Source organism: Acanthochromis polyacanthus, chromosome 12 (assembly GCF_021347895.1).
Source record: "Acanthochromis polyacanthus isolate Apoly-LR-REF ecotype Palm Island chromosome 12, KAUST_Apoly_ChrSc, whole genome shotgun sequence".
In the NCBI taxonomy this organism is placed as follows: domain Eukaryota; kingdom Metazoa; phylum Chordata; class Actinopteri; family Pomacentridae; genus Acanthochromis; species Acanthochromis polyacanthus.
Genome location: NC_067124.1, coordinates 10,104,798 through 10,123,090, shown reverse-complemented (window position 1 = coordinate 10,123,090; position 18,293 = coordinate 10,104,798). Strand labels below are relative to the sequence as shown.

At 38.1% G+C, this 18,293-nt stretch overlaps 1 protein-coding gene across 4 annotated transcripts in view; it reads right to left on the bottom strand.

Annotated features, from left to right (window-relative positions):
* The window catches only part of LOC110970024 (cytochrome b5 reductase 4), a 70,780-nt gene that overhangs the window by 10,856 nt on the left and 41,631 nt on the right, over positions 1–18,293 (bottom strand). For 3 of the 4 annotated variants that reach the window (XM_051957255.1, XM_051957254.1, XM_051957256.1), the window contains exons 5-12: positions 16,886–16,970; positions 11,500–11,581; positions 11,348–11,405; positions 10,105–10,198; positions 7,825–7,857; positions 7,619–7,741; positions 7,156–7,296; positions 2,433–2,579 (exon numbers count right to left, since the gene is read on the bottom strand). In XM_051957255.1, coding sequence (XP_051813215.1) covers positions 2,433–2,579; positions 7,156–7,296; positions 7,619–7,741; positions 7,825–7,857; positions 10,105–10,198; positions 11,348–11,405; positions 11,500–11,581; positions 16,886–16,970 — 763 coding nt within the window. The remainder of the gene's footprint in view (positions 1–2,432; positions 2,580–7,155; positions 7,297–7,618; positions 7,742–7,824; positions 7,858–10,104; positions 10,199–11,347; positions 11,406–11,499; positions 11,582–16,885; positions 16,971–18,293) is intronic. The other variant, XM_051957257.1, reaches the window with a different exon arrangement.

Below are 18,293 nucleotides of genomic sequence, written 5' to 3'. Positions count from 1 at the left end.
AGGGGTAAGTCTGTAGGTGAGGCACAGAGCAGTCTAAAACACAGTCACAATGCAAACAAGAAAAGCACTCAGAGAACGCAGTACTTTGCCAAGGCTGTTCATTTCCCCATATGGCATTGTCAGAACTGTAGCATATTTTTGTAGAAATGCAGCATTTTTTATTAGTTATTGATGATCACAAATCACAGCAACATAGAATGTGTGGTCATTTAATATAGATGTACCCACAAACAAAATGACCTTGCTCTGAGCACAGGTGTGTGTTATGCATGTGTACATTATGTACACACAGTCATGCCATCTATAATATGCAGCGGGTGACAGGAATTGACGGGACTCAGAAACACCCCCACAATTTAATCAAGTGTTCATGGTATCATTTCCGATAAGTTCGCAGTGGTGGATTTGCAGTAGGATTGCAATCATGTGATCACCAGCAGGCAGCTGACTTGGCATTCACTTGTCATAGCTGCAAACACTTTTTGAAGGTAGTCACCTTTAACAACTAACATTTCAGAAAGAACAAAACATACATAATACTACCATTGGAATGACTACTAATACTTGTATCCCAATTTAAAGTACTGAAAAGCAAAAAAGTGTAATGCCCTTTTTGTGTTACAAGGTCTAGTTTAGAGCCATACTTGTAGATATCATGACATGTTGACACCCATTTGCAATGCATACATGTAATTATAACATACACATACAAATTACATGTACTAACTTGAATTCAGGGAGCTCTGTAGTTGTTCATGGTTGATTAAATTAAAAATAACAACAATAATGTTGAATTTTACAGTATCAGTGCAGTGGGATTAAACATGTTAAATTTAATTGTACAATGTCATGTTACAAGCAAAAGAACCTATACCTAAGTTCTAACTTAGGTATACCTAAGTTATACCATTACACGTTTTGAAGGTAGTCACCTTTAACAACTAACATTTCAAAAAGAACAAAACATACATAATACTACCACTGGAATGACTACTAATACTTGTATCCCAATTTAAAGTACTGAAAAGCAAAAAACGATTTTGACATTACCCATGCCATTTTGAGTAAGAATATCTCAGTAACTACAAATATAACCCTGCTGCTTTTTTGTACAGTGATAGAAGACAGATGGAACTGTCTTGTAGAAAAATTTGGGGTCTCTGGTACCTGTCCCACACTGAGATTTTTGCCACCAAAAATAGCCAATTAAAAATCTTCTCCAACTTTGGGAGCTCATATTTTCCAAACTGAGGTACCTAGAAAGCTCCAGTTTGCTAAGTTATCACACAAGTTTGTGTAGAATGGAACCCAGGGGTGTTAGAACACTTCTGTGCAGTATTTCCAGTACTTTTAAGGTCCCAAACACTACTTGTGAGTAAGTATCTCTTAATTTTTTTAGCATTTTTAGCAAGCCCCCATTGCCTGCAGAGTGTAGGAAAACACCTGAGGATGTTTGTGGGGCACTAGCTACATGCAGAGGCCTTGTTTACCAACTCACAGCTCTCTGGTATTTCTAGAGGCTGAGAAATAACCACTTAAAGATGCAAAAAATGCTGGTGAGGCTTTTTATAGCCCAAATTCTGAAAATTTCAGAACCCCACAACTCAGAAACTATTTGAGCTACAGGCCTACAATTTTGCATAGAAAGTACATTGTGACTATCTAATGGCATACAAATTTAGGACTAATTTGAAAATGGTGCGGCAACCACCATCTGGAGAAACCACATGGAATGACTCTTCTATGCCTGCAGGTCACCTGAATTTTTGCCATGCTCAGAGCCAAACACACAATCAGTCATTAAAAAGACTTGAACTATAAAAATACTATTATGTGCACGATGTGAGTGAAACCCAATCTATACTATAGAAAACAGGACTAATTTAAACAGAACTATTTCTGATCATTTAAACGAGGGGCACACAAGTGATTGAAATATATGAGTCAAGCACCTCCCATGTAAATCTACTACAGATTTATTACTTGCAGTCATTGCTTTTTACTGAATAAAATTAGTAGGCGCATATGTCCATTAGGGCCAAATCAAAAATATTTGGAGTTCCAAATATCAAACAATTTGGACACACTGGAAGTAGATGTGAAAACCTGTAGCAGTGAGAGGACAGAGTTGAGGTAAACAGGTTAAATATTGGGATCTCAGCTCATCATTTTTAGACAGTCTCATGAAAGATTTTCAAAGTGTTACACTTCTGTGACTCTGTGAAAACATTGGAGAATTAGAGCTTAAGTTCTCACTCTCTTTAAGCTGAATGCAACTGGAAGAGAGTGTCAGACACAAAATGCCCCCTTGCTAAATTACACAATTTCCTACATGATTGATTGTGTGGGAGAACCGATGCATGCATTGACACTAACCTGCACCCAGGTTCTCTTCCTCACATAACCCTTTCTTCCCACCATACATGACTTACCTATATGCAAGGTGTTGAGATGTGGGGTGAATACTCCATCAGGGTAGACTTTGATCATGAAATTGAGGTCTGATTCCTGTAAGGAGTGTTGGGCTGGTCCTCTCAGATTCTGGTCTACTGGAGTGTATGGCCTCACTACCTCAGTGTCTAGACATAGATTTATAACAAAAACAAAATCAAAGAACACCACGTTCATCATATTTGTGTCAAGGTCATCATACTCATGAATGAATAAATTGTATTTCTTCCCAAGCCTCATTTTGCTATAAGAGAATATTACTATTCTTAAAATGTTGAAACAATTTGTTTTAAAATACTGTCTGGATTAAAATTTAAAGCATGTTTTATAATCTTATAATTTCAATACAAGAATTGCCAATTCTCTGGCACAGTGGATGCCGCTTGGTGGTTAGCACTGTCGCCTTGCAGCTAGAAGATCCCTCGTTCGTGGGCCTGGGATCTTTCCGTGTGGAGTTTGCATGTTCTCCTTGTGGATGCGTGGGTGTTTATCGAGTACTCTGGCTTCCTCCCACAGTCCAAAAGCATTCTGAGGTTCAGTGGTGATTGTAAATCGTCATTAGGTGAGAATGTGAGTGATTGTTTTTTTTTTTTACATTCTTTTATTTTCAATGTGAGAGCATCCAGACCATAAAAACAAAAGGTACATTAGTACATTGATACATTTTTTGCGGCTCACATTTAGTTGTTTTTTTAATTATACAATTTCAACCAACAATAAAAATACAGAGTACCAAAAAAGATAAGTGTTTTTTCTAAGAACTCAAGAACGGGGAAAGATTCATGTCGATCTATAGAATAATAAAAAAAAGGGGTGAATGTTTACCAGGAAGTTTGTAGACAGAATTTTAAACATTTCCAGATCCAAAGACACATTTGGACAGAGACACGGAGTTAAACATCTTTAAATTTTTGTAAAGAGATTAGATATTCAGCCCATTTGGACCAGAGTCTAATAAATGGTTCCTTCTGAAGGCGAAGAGAGAAAGTAATTCTTTCCATCAGATAAATGTAATTCACAGTACTTCTCCACTCTTGTAATGTGGGTGGGTCAGGAAGTAACCAATGCCTTGTAATTACTTTTTTGCCAGCAGTTATCAAAATTCCAAATAAATATTTATCAGCTGGCCTGACCTGTAAGTCCAATTTCCCTAAAAACAGTGTGGAAAACTGCATTGGTAGGTTGGTGTTGATTATACTCTTTAAAGCTGAGTGTGATTGTTTATCTCTATACGTAGCTCTGCAATGGACGAGTGACCTGTCCATGGTATCCCTTGCCATCGCACTAAGTCAGCTTAGTGCGATGGCAGAGGATACCCTATTGGGGATCAAGCAGTTTATAGATAATGGATGGATTTGCCAATACCAAGACTGCATGGAAGCCATTAGCAGATTGTATTTAAATGATCATTTAAATTTTAAAATAAGAGTGTCAGTCTTTTGCATTTACATGTCTCTAACAATTACAAAAATTTAAATGAAAATGGCATTTGCTATTTCTTTTTCAAAGCCTTGATTTGCTCTACAGTGGACAGTATTTAAATGCAATAAGCAAGCCAGGGTTCACAGTCTATTGCATTTACATTTCAGGACAACCATCACTGTAGGGACAAGAAGGTCATACATTTGTCCACAGTTTCCACAGTAGAAGAATAAGAGGGCATGATAACCTCAAAATGCATGACTGACATCTGAAACGGTCTTTCTGTTGTGCTATGTACTAGTTGTTCCTCTAAACTAGTCATTGTTATTACTAATTTTGTAAATGTAAATCAGTGTAGAGTTGTTCAAATAATTAAGCTCAATCAGTTCATTTGCATCAATGTATTTTTCTGTGGTAATTTGACACCACATTTACACAAATATGAACAAAGAAAATAATATTAAATTAAATAAATGAATGATAAAATGTATTATGTTGGACTTGTTTCAGAGTCTCTTTTTAATTTGTAGTAGGAATAAGCAGAAATGGTTCAGTGTTCAGGATGCAATAAAAATCATCAATGGAAATGACAGTGACTTTGATAGACGTTGAATGAGCACAGATGAAGACCCTGATTACAGTGATAGCAACAAAGAGATGGAGAATGATGATTCAAGTGCATCTAGTGATTCAGATGTTCACGAATCAGCTAAGTTGAAACACCACAGCCAAACATTGGACCCTTCCTTGACCTTGTCCTGACTTACGGCATGGAAACTGAATAGTATTTCCCCAGAATCCTCTTATGTCTGACCATTTTTTTTTGGATAACATTTCAATTTACAGCAGATAAGAATAAATATACAGTGGGTACGGAAAGTATTCAGACCCCTTGAAATTTTTCACACTCTGTGTCATTGCAGCCATTTGCCAAAGGTAGTTGCTCGAGGTACGGACCCGTACTTTCCATTTGCCAATCAGATACGCGAGATCTGGTCACGTGACTCCCGGTAGACGTTGGAGGTACGGACCCGTAGCATCGGTACTACAGGTACGGACCCTAAACCTGACCATAACACTAACCCTAACCTTTGCTTGCCTTTCAACAGTTTGCAGTGGTTAGCAGCTTCTTGACTCAAGAGATTCGCGTACGGGTCCGTATCTGTCTGGCAAATGGAAAGTGCCGTATCCGTGTCCGTATCTGTAGACACTACCTTTGCCAAAATCAAAAAAGTTCATTTTATTTCTCATTAATGTACACTCAGCACCCCATCTTGACAGAAAATAACAGAAATGTAGAAATTTTTGCAAATTTATTCAAAAAGAAAAACTGAAATATCACATGGTCATAAGTATTCAGACCCTGTGCTCAGTATTGAGTAGAAGCACCCTTTTCAGCTAGTACAGCCATGAGTCTTCTTGGGAATGACGCAACAAATTTTTCACACCTGGATTTGGGGATCCTCTGCCATTCTTCCTTGCAGATCCTCTCCAGTTCTGTCAGGTTGGATGGTGAACGTTGGTGGACAGCCATTTTGAGGTCTCTCCAGAGATGCTCAATTGGGTCAGGGCTCTGGCTGGGCCAGTCAAGAACGGTCACAGAGTTGTTCTGAAGCCACGCCTTTGTTATTTTAGCTGTGTGCTTAGGGTCATTGTCCTGTTCAAAGGTGAACCTTCGGCCCAGTCTGAGGTTCTGAGCACTCTGGAAGAGGTTTTCCTCCAGGATATCTCTGTACTTGGCCGCATTCATTCTTCCTTCAATTGCAACCAGTCGTTCTGTCCCTGCAGCTGAAAAGCACCCCCACAACATGATGCTCCCATCACCATGTTTCACTGTAGGGATTGTATTGGGCAGGTGAGGAGCAGTGCCTGGTTTTCTCCACACGTACCACTTAGAATTAACACAAAAAAGTTCAATCTTGGTCTCATCAGACCAGAAAATCTTATTTCTCATAGTCTGGGAGTCCTTCATGTGTTTTTTGGTAAACTCTATGCGGGCTTTCATGTGTCTTGCACTGAGGAGAGGCTTCCGTCAGGCCACTCTGCCATAAAGCCCTGACTGGTGGAGGGCTGCAGTGATAGTTGACTTTGTGGAACTTTCTCCTATCTCCCGACTGCATCTCTGGAGCTCAGCCACAGCGATCTTTGGGTTCTTCTTTACCTCTCTCACCAAGGCTCTTCTCCCACGATTGCTCAGTTTGGCTGGACGGCCAGGTCTAGGAAGAGTTGTGGTCGTCCCAAACTTCTTCCATTTGAGGACTATGGAGGCCACTGTGCTCTTAGGAACCTTGAGTGCTGCAGAAATTATTTTGTAACCTTGGCCAGATCTGTGCCTTGCCACAATTCTCTCTCTGAGCTCCTTGGGCAGTTCCTTCGACCTCATGATTCTCATTTGCTCTGACATGCACTGTGAGCTGTAAGGTCTTATATAGACAGGTGTGTGCCTTTCCTAATCAAGTCCAATCAGTTTAATTAAACACAGCTGGACTCCAATAAAAAAACAGAACCATCACGAGGAGGATCAGAAGAAATGGACAGCATGTGAGTTAAATATGAATGTCGCTGCAAAGGGTCTGAATACTTACGACCATGTGATGTTTCAGTTTTTCTTTTTTAATAAATTTGCAAAAATTTCTACATTTCTGTTTTTTTCTGTCAAGATGGGGTGCTGAGTGAACATTAATGAGAAATAAAATGAACTTTTTTGATTTTGGCAAATGGCTGCAATGACACAGAGTGAAAAATTTCAAGGGGTCTGAATACTTTCCGTACTCACTGTAACTACAGTAAATGTCTGTCTGGCAACGCTGTAACCAAATTTATGGAAGTGATACCATCACTATGAGCATCACTGACTGATAAAATGGAGGGCAGTTATTATAAGTTTACCCCGCAGAAGTGGATTATTTTTTTAATAATGCTGCTGGCTCACTGTGTATGACACAAACAGTGTTGCACCTCTGAAAAAGAAAGCTATGTCTCAGAGAGGGCCTGCTTATCAAGTCTGCATAATCATCAACCACAAAGTGGTTAATTACAATGTGAGTGGTGGCCTTGTGAAGTGGTCGAATAATGCCCCTTAGACACTGAATCAGTACACCATAAAATATCTGAAGTCGAGTGTGCTGCATTAATGTGTACTGCACCGGCACTTCACGACTGAAGGTAACAGCATTGATGTTTTCACTGATGTTCTGGCTCATCTGCAAAAGTTTCTCTCAACAGCTAAAGTGAGCACTTAAACATATAAAACGTTATCTGGCGATCTGCATAGTTCCTTACCTTGAATGAGGGCTTTGAGGTAGACGTGTTTTCCAACAGGCACATTCATGACAGTCCCACATGGTAATTGCAGTCTGAACACAAAGGTGTTATGGTTCACTTCAGTCTTAGCCACCAAAACACAATCTCGATATAAGAGAGCTGTTAAAAGGAGATGAATGGTGCATGTCAGTTACTTTTTTTCTTGAGTCCCTAAAAAGCAAGCAAATTCCAGGATGTGGAGGAGGTGACTTTGGTTGACTACAAAAGCTACCTTGTACATTACTAGGTGAACCTTCAAATTTGGAATTCCAATATATATATGTGCATTTACTGCAAAATAAAAATACCGTTGTTTTTTGTACAAGTCGCCATTATGGTCTTGTGCCTCTAAATGATTCATTGGTATGATACATGTCATGTGATTCGCATTCAAATAATAAGACATCTACAGGGGAATGAGTTCTTTGATACTGAATCTCACCTCTGTCTTTTTTGCGTTGAAATGTATTGTGGAATTCCAGTGGTTGACCAAGACTTTTCCATTTTCCTTTTGTCTGCTTGCGCATTGTCACCTGGATTTTTCCCACTGAGTTGGCAGTGTGGACTGTTGATGACAATGATAGCTAGAGCTAGAACAATGAAAATTAACGCATACTTTGTAGATGTTTAGAAAATATATTGTCTTACCAGCAACACTTGCCTCAACTTCATCAGCGAGACCTGAAAGATGGATTATACATGCATAAGTATAATATTGTGTACAATGTGCCCATGTCTTAACACAATGTGTCCATGTCTTAACACATTTATGTGTGTATTATGTCTGTATTGTCAGCAACACGTCTAGCGGCAAACTCCAAAAGCAAATGCAACATTCATATGAAGTTTGGCAGCCACATTGCAGTAAAACAGCAAAACTCGTCACTCAAATATGTGGAGGCGGGAAATATTAAGAATACAGTGCAATGCAGTTTAATACTAAATCACAAGCAGAAGTCTTCAAGATTAAAACAGACACACTGTGAACTAGAAAAGGATTCACAGATCGCAGTACTCTGCCAAGGCTGCTCAGTTGACGTATCATTTCCGACGGATGAAATCTTTATTAAAAAATGACCTTACGCTGAGTACAGGCATGTGTTGTGCATGTGCATGTTATGTATGGATACCAAATTATGGTAAATTACTCTTATAAAGGTCTGTTCATCTGTTCATCACTTTTGGCAAGCCTTTGTTTTGCTAGTGTTAAAATAACCGTTCCCTCCATGCTTTTATTTTGAAGGTGTATTTTGAATGTTATGGGCTTTAATTTTGTCACCATTACAGTGGCACAGGAAGTGTTTATCTCAGAAGCGGTTTCTTGGCATGATGAAGATGCTGCCACAAAGTCTGAAAATTCACATAAAGATGAAAGAAAACGGTTCCACGCTGTTGCTGTCTAGCAAAGGATGTGTATAAACTTAGAAGCTGCAATGGGGGGACAAGCTCTTACAGTGAAGAAATGAGTAAAGGACAGTAAGGTGAATTTATGTTCAAAATAAGGCTGACTGCTGAACGTAAATAATGGCTTTGTGAAACATCAGGAGTTTCACCATTGTCTGGCTGGGGTTTGCTACATTGCGTGACCTAAATATGTAGCGGGCAGCAGGAACTGATGGGAGTCAGAAACACCCCACAGTTTAATCATTTGTTCCTTGTATGATTTCCAACTGATAAATCACAGTCAATTTGCAGTAGGATCGCAATCATGTGATCGTCAGCAAGTAGCTGACAGTGTTCACGTCATGGTTACAGCGATGCCGTGCCAGCAGCTATATATCCCAATGGGAAATCCTTAACAAAGCCATGGATACAGATTATAAGCTGCATCACTGCCAAAATCTAATAACTTGGTCCTTGTGTCATTTCTGACCTTCCCTGAAAATTTCTTCCAAATCCATTTGTCTGTTTTTGAGTAATGTTTCACACAGACAGACAGACAGATGGATTCACAGACAAATATACGCCAATCGTAACATAACTCTGCCATTCCTTGGTGGAGTAATAGATGGAAACCATCAGTTGTGTTTCTGCAAGACTACAATAGTGGATTACATTACACTGCATGTAGGGCTGCAGATTTTCAAAACACAAACACACACTTGAGTCTGGAATCTACGATGATATATCATGTTTGTTAGGACCAGGAGTTAGAGCTCATACAAAATAAGAATGTCATTATTATTGTGCAGCTCCCTTCAGGTGGCTTTGGGAATTAAAACATGCAGTGATAGTCAAAAGTCTGCATGATTCCATTCAAGGATTTTGCTTTGATTAATTTATTTCTTGCTGTGGAATTAGTGAGATTTCCATGAGTCTAATATGCTTTCATTGTGTTTTTAGGAATGAACATTCTCTTACCAACATTCCCATTCAGCGTGTCACTATATAGGTATATGGGTGTGTTAGCATACTATGCGCAGCAGTCTCTGCAGTTTCTCCCATGGTCACAATGTTAGGAAGAGACAAGCACAAGGTAAACCAACATAACCAATAATATCTGAAGCTTTTCAGAGGCACGGAAAATATTGTAAAAATTGACAGTGAAGGCCACTGAAGGCTACTAGATGGAGTGAGTGACTAACACAATATTGCCTAATTTAAATACATACATCATGCATCACTGTTTTTGTTATGTTAATATGGTGCCATTATGTTTTATACTAAACGTTATTTTTTTGTGTTTGCTGTAAAATTGTACTAAATAACAGCAATGTCTTTTTAATTACTTGATTGCTCAATTCCAATTCTCTTGAATCAAAGAATTGATGTTGAAAATACATTGACTAGCTTTTTTTTTTTTTTTTTTTGAATATTTGTATAATTTCAATGGTATTGGTACAGACTACCAAATTTTCAGTATTGTGATATTCCTACCTTTCACTGAAGAAAGAATAATAAAAAGTAGAGAGCCATCATGCTACTCACATAAATGTATCAAGAAAGACATTTTGCCCAGCAGTACTTCCACTTGTAGAACACGCGCCTCAAGGTCAACAGTAGTACAGCCTGAGCTGGGGATCTGACAAAACAAATTATATGCATAAATATGTTTTCTTCAACCTTTGATTCAGCTAGTTTGTAACTTCACCCTAGAGGCTAGTGGTGTAGCTACTACATGCATTAAAGCTTTAAATGTTTAATGAATAGACAGGGAATGGCATCCCAACCACTATCCTCTCAAACCCTCACAACAGTGACAGGGACACATGTAAACTCAATAAAGGTCAGGATTTCTGCTAAATAAGTTATTGGAATCAGCAACTGGGACTGTCCAGCAGGGGGAGAGTTGGGAGTCCAGTGGACACTGCAGCTTACTTTATTTTGGATAAAAATATTTATTTATTGTAATAATTTACAATAAATAGTCCTCCAGTTTTACAAACATTGTGAGGTGATTTCCACTTCAGGAGTATTATTCTACTAATACTTCTGCTAAAAAGAATCCAAAGACAATACTGTTTTGTTTTCATCTCCCAATCAAACCAGCTCACTGGCTGTGCTCTATCAACCTAAGACTGTTACTTAGGTTACTATACATGATACTTACTATACATGATGTGCTCATGTGCTGCTTGCATCTTACTTATCAGCAATGCTAAAGTTGTTGATTAGGAGCATCCAAAAATGTTAGTCTCACGTTCATTACCATCACCTCCAGTATTTGACCGTCTGGAAAAACTAAGGTCTTTTGGCATTTGCGTTTCACTGTCTTTAACTTTTTTCATAAATTCCACAAAGTGGAACTATCTGTGTTACTGTCTGTTTAATTAACTAGCTAATGTTGCCTCACATGTCAACTGTCCAGCACTTAAGGTAAGCATCAAGTGCTTATTTAACTGAACACACGATGAGGGAACATGGACATGTTTACCATTTTCACAAAGACATATTGTTTCCAACTGAGCCCCTCCACCGTAAATGTACTTTAAAAAAATCCTTGTATAAAACCTTAAAAAAAAGGTTCTAATGCTGTGGCCCAGCAGAGGGGCCAACTTAAGCCTGGGGAGCTGCCAGGCTTGCCATTAACTAACGGAAACCCTGTCATAAAGCCTGCTTTGTGACTTATCCTGCATATAGATGCAGTATGTAGGACATGGGAAGAGTGATTTCTGGGTTTTGTTGTCGTGCTTGCTCTCTGTCTTGCATAGATGCACATATACAGGATTACCTTTCTTTTAGTATAAATGACCAGATGAACAGTCACATCAGTTTGGAACCAGTCGTACCTACACCAACAGCAGACAGCGGATAATTTTATTTTACAAGATTTTTAAATGTTGATGTATGTATTTGATTTGCTTCTGAATATACTATCTTTACCGGGGGCGAGAGTCTTTGTCTGGTAGAAGAGCCTCTGACGTAGATGGAACAAGACCAGTTGGTGGTGGAGGAGGGATGATAGCTGAAGTGAAGAACAGCAAAAAAATTACTATAACTAATAATTTGTTCAACATTGAGTTTAGACCGTCAATACACTTACTGTATAAAACGTGAAGGCAAAACTGGATTTTTCACCAACTTGCAAAGGCTGGCCAATTTCTGGGCAACCACTGGTTTTACTCATTTCAATACATTATGATAATCACCTTGCACTTGATTATAATTTACTTGCGATATAAAATCGTACAGAACAATTTATTGTGCTCATTGTCATGCCAAAATTCTTAAGCAATCCAGTTTTTGTAAGCAGTGACTGATTTGAAATTGTTTTCCTGCAGTTTTGTTCATGCCTAAGAAACTCTGACATAATTTCTCTTATGAATCTTTCATTTTAGCTGCAAAATTGTCATTTAGGCCCCATATATATTAAGCATTTCAGAGCAGGAAATCAACATAGCAAAAATTCTCAGAATGTCGGATTGTGGATCTTTCTTTCAGGATTAGGAAAAGCATTATTATTAATTATTATTATTAACTTTGTTCATATACACACGTGGACAAAATTGTTGGTACCCCTCAGTTAAAGAAGGAAAAACCCACAATTCTCACTGAAATCACTTGAAACTCACAAAAGTAACAATAAATAAAAATTTATTGAAAATTAAATAATCAAAAACAGCCATTACTTTTGAATTGTTGATTAACATAATTATTTAAAAAAACAAACTCATGAAACAGGCCTGGACAAAAATGATGGTACCTCTATAAAAGATTGAAAACTATTTGACCAGAGTGACATGATTAACTCAGGTGTGTCATTTAATTGACATCACAGGTGTTTCCAAACTCATAATCAGTCAGTCTGCCTATTTAAAGGGAGACAAGTAGTCACCCTGCTGTTTGGTGAAAAGGTGTGTACCACACTGAACATGGACAACAGAAAGCGAAGGAGAGAATTGTCCCAGGACATCCGAAAAAAAATTATAGACAAACATCTTAAAGGTAAAGGCTATAAGACCATCTCTAAACAGCTTGAAGTTCCTGTGACAACAGTGGCTCATATTATTCAGAAGTTCAAGACCCACGGGACAGTAGCCAACCTCCCTGGACGTGGCCGCAAGAGGAAAATTGATGACAAATTGAAGAGACGGATCGTTGGAATTGTATCCAAAGAGCCCAGAGCAACCTCCAAAGAAATTAAAGGTGAACTCCAAGGCCAAGGTACATCAGTGTCAGATCGCACCATTCGTCGTTGTTTGAGCCAAAGTGGACTTCATGGGAGACGACCAAGGAGGACACCACTGCTGAAAAAAACTCATAAAAAAGCCAGACTGGAATTTGCAAAAATGCATGTTGACAAGCCACAAAGCTTCTGGGAGAATGTCCTTTGGACAGATGAGACCAAACTGGAGCTTTTTGGTAAGGCACATCAGCTCTATGTTCATAGACTCAAAAACCAAGCATACGAAGAAAAGAACACTGTCCCTACGGTGAAACATGGAGGAGGCTCAGTAATGTTTTGGGGCTGCTTTGCTGCATCTGGCACAGGGTGTCTTGAAAGTGTGCAAGGTACGATGAAATCTGAAGACTATCAAGGCATTCTGGAGAGAAATGTGCTGCCTAGTGTCAGAAAGCTTGGTCTCAGTCGCAGGTCATGGGTCTTCCAACAGGACAACGATCCAAAACACACAGCCAAAAACACCCAAGAATGGCTGAGAGAAAAGCGTTGGACTATTCTAAAGTGGCCTTCTATGAGCCCAGATCTGAATCCCATTGAACATATGTGGAAGGAGCTGAAACATGCCATTTGGAGAAGACACCCATCAAACCTGAGACAACTGGAGCGGTTTGCTCATGAGGAGTGGGCCAAAATACCTGTTGACAGCTGCAGAACGCTCATTGACAAATACAGAAATCGTTTAATTGCAGTGATTGCCTCAAAAGGTTGTGCAACAAAATATTAAGTTATGGGTACCATCATTTTTGTCCAGCCCTATTTCATTAGTTTGTTTTTTTAAATAATTATGTTAATCAACAATTCAAAAGTGATGGCTGATTTTGATTATTTAATTTTCAATACATTTTTATTTATTGTTACTTTTGTGAGTTTCAAGTGATTTCAGTGAGAATTGTGGGTTTTTCCTTCTTTAACTGAGGGGTACCAACAATTTTGTCCACGTGTGTAAGAATCAACTCCTGCTTCCGATAACAGTTCAGGAGAACTTTAGTAAGCTGAAGCCACTATTTTTTCCCATTTCATTTCATTTCATTTCATTTATTAATTTCAGGTTCACGACCATTTTTGGTTTGGAGCACAAACATTTACGTAAAAAAACAAAACAAAACATGGCAAAGTATATTACTTTAACAGAGGTAGGACATTTTTCAAAAAGGCACCGAGCCTACAAATGATATTTGTATTTTCGTTCTGCATTAAATATATAAATTTAAACATAGAAGGATGCCTTACATAGAAATTAGGTAGGTATTGTGTCCTGTAACGCACAACATCAGGGTTCACACATTCAAACAGTAAATGAAATTCATCTCCAAATTTTCTTTCATCACAAAGGTTACACAAACGAAATTTTTTATCTATTCCTTTGTAACGTCCAACAATTTTTTGAAGTCTGTTGGTACCAATTCTTAATTTGCAAGTGGCTTGCCTGTAGTGTCCGTTCTCACACTGTAGATATTTCTCCAACTTAAACACTGTTTTGAAAGACACATACACATCACAGGAAGACATAGTTTGACATTCACTAAACCACTTTTGTATGAACTGGTCTTTCAAAGTTCGCTCAACAGCGAGTTTAAGCCAGTTAACATTGGTGATTTCCTGAGATCTCCAAATATAACAGAGTCCACAATCATCTAGAATCTGTTTCACTTGCAGAAGCCATGGAGACAGGTATTCTCCTTTACAATACATATCAAACAAGAGATTGTACATCTTTTTACTTAATTTAGCGTCCTTACTCTTTACTATCCCTCCCCAGAATCCAATCATTCTTTTCTTAATCACTATTGACAATGGATAACGTCCAAGCTCACCATACACCATGTTACTGCAAGTGCTCATTTTACTTTTTGAGATATATTTTAGAAATCTGAGATACAATTTTTCGAATAGATCTACTTTTTCAAATCCCCAAACCTCGCAGGCATAGAGCATGACAGGGGAAACAAGTTTATCAAAAAGTTCCAATGCAACATTAACTGATAAATCATACTTCCTGCACTTAGCGATTACAGCAAACATTGCTCTTGTCGACTGTACATGGAGATCCTTTAATCCGTTCTTAAATGAACCATTATAACTAAACAAAAGACCAAGGTATTTAAAACTTGGAACAATTTCTAATTCCTGCCCATTACATAAAAAATTAATTTTTTAGTATTAACTTTTCTATGCCCGAACACAATTACTTTTGTTTTATCACTGTTAATTTCTAATTTCCATTTCTTACAATATTCACACATGGTTCAGTGCCTTTTGCAGTCCCACTTTGGTTGTAGACATGATGATAGTATCATCTGCATACAACAAAAGAATAAGTTTCATGTATAGATCTGTTAAGGATCCACCAATATCAACAGGCTGGCATCCATTTTCGAACAAGAATTCCTCCAAATCATTCACAAATAGGGCAAATAACAGGGGAGACAAATTTTCTCCCTGTTTAACTCCTCTTAGGCTAACAAATGTCTGAGACTTCACCCCATGTAAATAAACACATGATTTTATGTTGCAGTACATACTTTTAACAACTGCCAAAAACTTACCCTTTATGCCCATTTTAAACAACTTATACCACAAGGCTTCTCGCCACACCATATCAAATGCTTTTCTATAATCTATAAAGGCACAGAACAACAACTTCTTCTTGAATTGGTAAATATCTATTATTTGTTTCAATAGAAAAATATGATCATTGGTAGAATAGCCCTTCCTAAAACCAGCTTGATTTGCACGTATGGTTGCATTCTCCTCGCAAAATTTACATAAACGTACATTTAAAATATTAGTAAATAATTTTCCCAAACAACTTTAAAAGGGTAATACCTCGATAATTATTACAGTCTTTTGGGTTGCTCTTTTTCTTGTATATAGGCACTATAAGGCCTAGAGCCCATTCTTCAGGAATTATCCCACGATCCAAAATCTTATTAAACAGATTTACATACACTGGGACAAAAACCTCAGAGGAATATTTGATATATTTATTAAAGAGCTCATCAACTCCAGCTGCTTTTGGACAGCATCTTTAACTTCTTGGTAACTAAAATTTTTATTAAGAGAACTGCAGTCAAGGGTGGGTATATCTGCACTTAGATCATCTATCAGGACTAAATCATCATATGATTCTACTTCTATGGATTTAAAATAATGATAAAACTCCTCAAAAGAAATGGGGCTTTGGGCTTTACTTTTACCAGGGTCAGCAAGTTTTCTCCAATAAAGTTTAGGATTGTTAGACTTTAAATTTAACAGTTCTCTATTAAATTTTGTTTTATAGGCTTTTCTTGCTTTATACAAAACTTTCTTATTCTACAATTCTACAATTTCATTTAGCAGACGCTTTTGTCCAAAGCGACGTACAACACAAGCAAGAATTCAGACATAAGGAAAAACCTGTAGTAAGTGTAAAAAGTGCTTCAAGTGTGATTGGTCAAAGGTGTTGCCATCAAGTTGCAGAAGAAATTGCCAACCAACCCCCCCCCCCCCACCCCCACCCCCCTTTTTTTTAATACTTTGTCAGCGCTAAATAAGTGCTGGGTTTTGGACCACCTGACTTATTCTACCCCTAAGGTGGAGTGAGATTAAGTGCCTAGGTGTTCTTATATTCTTTACTTTTTATTCTTAAATTTTCTGGAGATAAAGGTTTTTTTTGTTGTCTATTAATTTTCTTTGCAGCACAATATTCTTGTTTTTTTTGCCTACAATCACGATTAAACCATCTATTATAGTCACCCTTCATTTTTTGGATATATAGGTACGTTTGTGACCTGCAAGTGTCAGAAAAAAAAGCAATACATCATCATAATGTCTACTCTGAGTCATTTTGCTCTTTCTGACAGTAAGAGAACAAAGACTTGTTCATCCACCCATTTTCTACAGACCGCTTTATCCTATGTAGGGACAGAGGGACAACAGTTAATAAACAGAAAGACTATTTTAAAATAAATAAAACAAACAAACACAGTCCTTTCTGGCAGTATGTATTTATATTTGTTTGTATGCTTTAGTAGGCATCCAAGAAAAGAATGCAAGTCAGTGTGATGAACTCTGAAGTGGTTAAAACAAAGCTATGTATGTGTATACCTTTAAGAGCTGTGCTGCCCTTAGCTGCCATTCTGCCTACCAGGCACTCTTTCAACATGGATTCATAGTTCACCCAGCGATGGACCTGCTCACAGACACACATCATCACAGCAGTTTAAGTAAAGTCATTAAGTCACTCATTCCCACATTACAAACCTTACAAAACTACATCAACTTTAGCAGTCCTCTCCGTGTTCAGGCTTGTTTTTACTCTAGCTGAGCCTTTTCAGGACACCAGCCTTTGTACACTGCTTGGGCATCCCTTAAGTTTGCCCCCACTGAGCTACAACAAGCTGCAACTTCTTACCATGGTTTGAAAAAAAAAAAATCACTTCCACTTGTAAGTTTTCCCTTTTCATTGCTTAACAACATTGAAAATTGTCCTTTTAATTAGGCTTTTTGGACAAGAATTTACAAATAAAGATTCTTTTATGTCAAAGTGAAAACAGATTTCTACAATACAATGGTCACTTGATTAAAAACATCAATCGTAAAATAAGTGACAACAAAAATATTTGCCTCCTTGCTGTGGCTCATCTAATTCAACACAGGTGCAGCCAGTTGATGCTACAATTCAAACACTTAGTAAAATGAAGATCAAGTGGCTGCATAAAGACACCTGTATCTGGAAGGTCCAGTCACTGGTAAATCACATGTAACTACACTATGCAAAGCAAAAGAACACTCTAAGTAACTTTGAGAAAAGATTATTGAAAAGCATAAGTCATGGGATGAATACAAGAAAATGTCCAAGTCACTAAATAACCATTGGAGCACAGTCACATTCATCATTAAGAAACGGTCAAGATACGGCACATGTAAATCTGCCGTGTGCAAGCTGTCCTCTAAAACTGAGTGACCAAACAGAAAAGACACAAGTGAGGGACACCACCAAGAAACCCATGAGTCCCTGAAGGAGTAAGAAGCTTCAGTGGCTGAAATGGAAGAGACTGTTTATAAACCAACTGAGGACTAGGTTTACCAACGGTCAAAGCTTTATTGGGGTGTAGCAAACAGAAAGCCACTGAAAGCAGCTTGTATTAAATCACAAACCGAGTTCACCTGAAGTCATGTAGGAGGCTTTGAAGTAAATTCGACAAAGGTTCTTTGATATGATAACACCATAATTGAGCTTTTAGGCCATCAGAGCAAATGCTATGTTTAGTGGATACCAAACATAATGATGTGAAGCAAACACCACCCAATCATCCCCATCATGAAGCATGATGGCGGCAGCACCATGAAGTGAGGATGCTTCTTAGCAGCAGCCCTGGAAGGCATGTACTAAAAGGGGCAAAATTAATTCAGTCGTGCAGGGAGATCCTGGAGGACAACCCATGCAGTTTGCAAGAGAACTGCAGCCTGGGAAATTTATTTTCCTGGAAGACGATAACCTAAAGCAGGGATG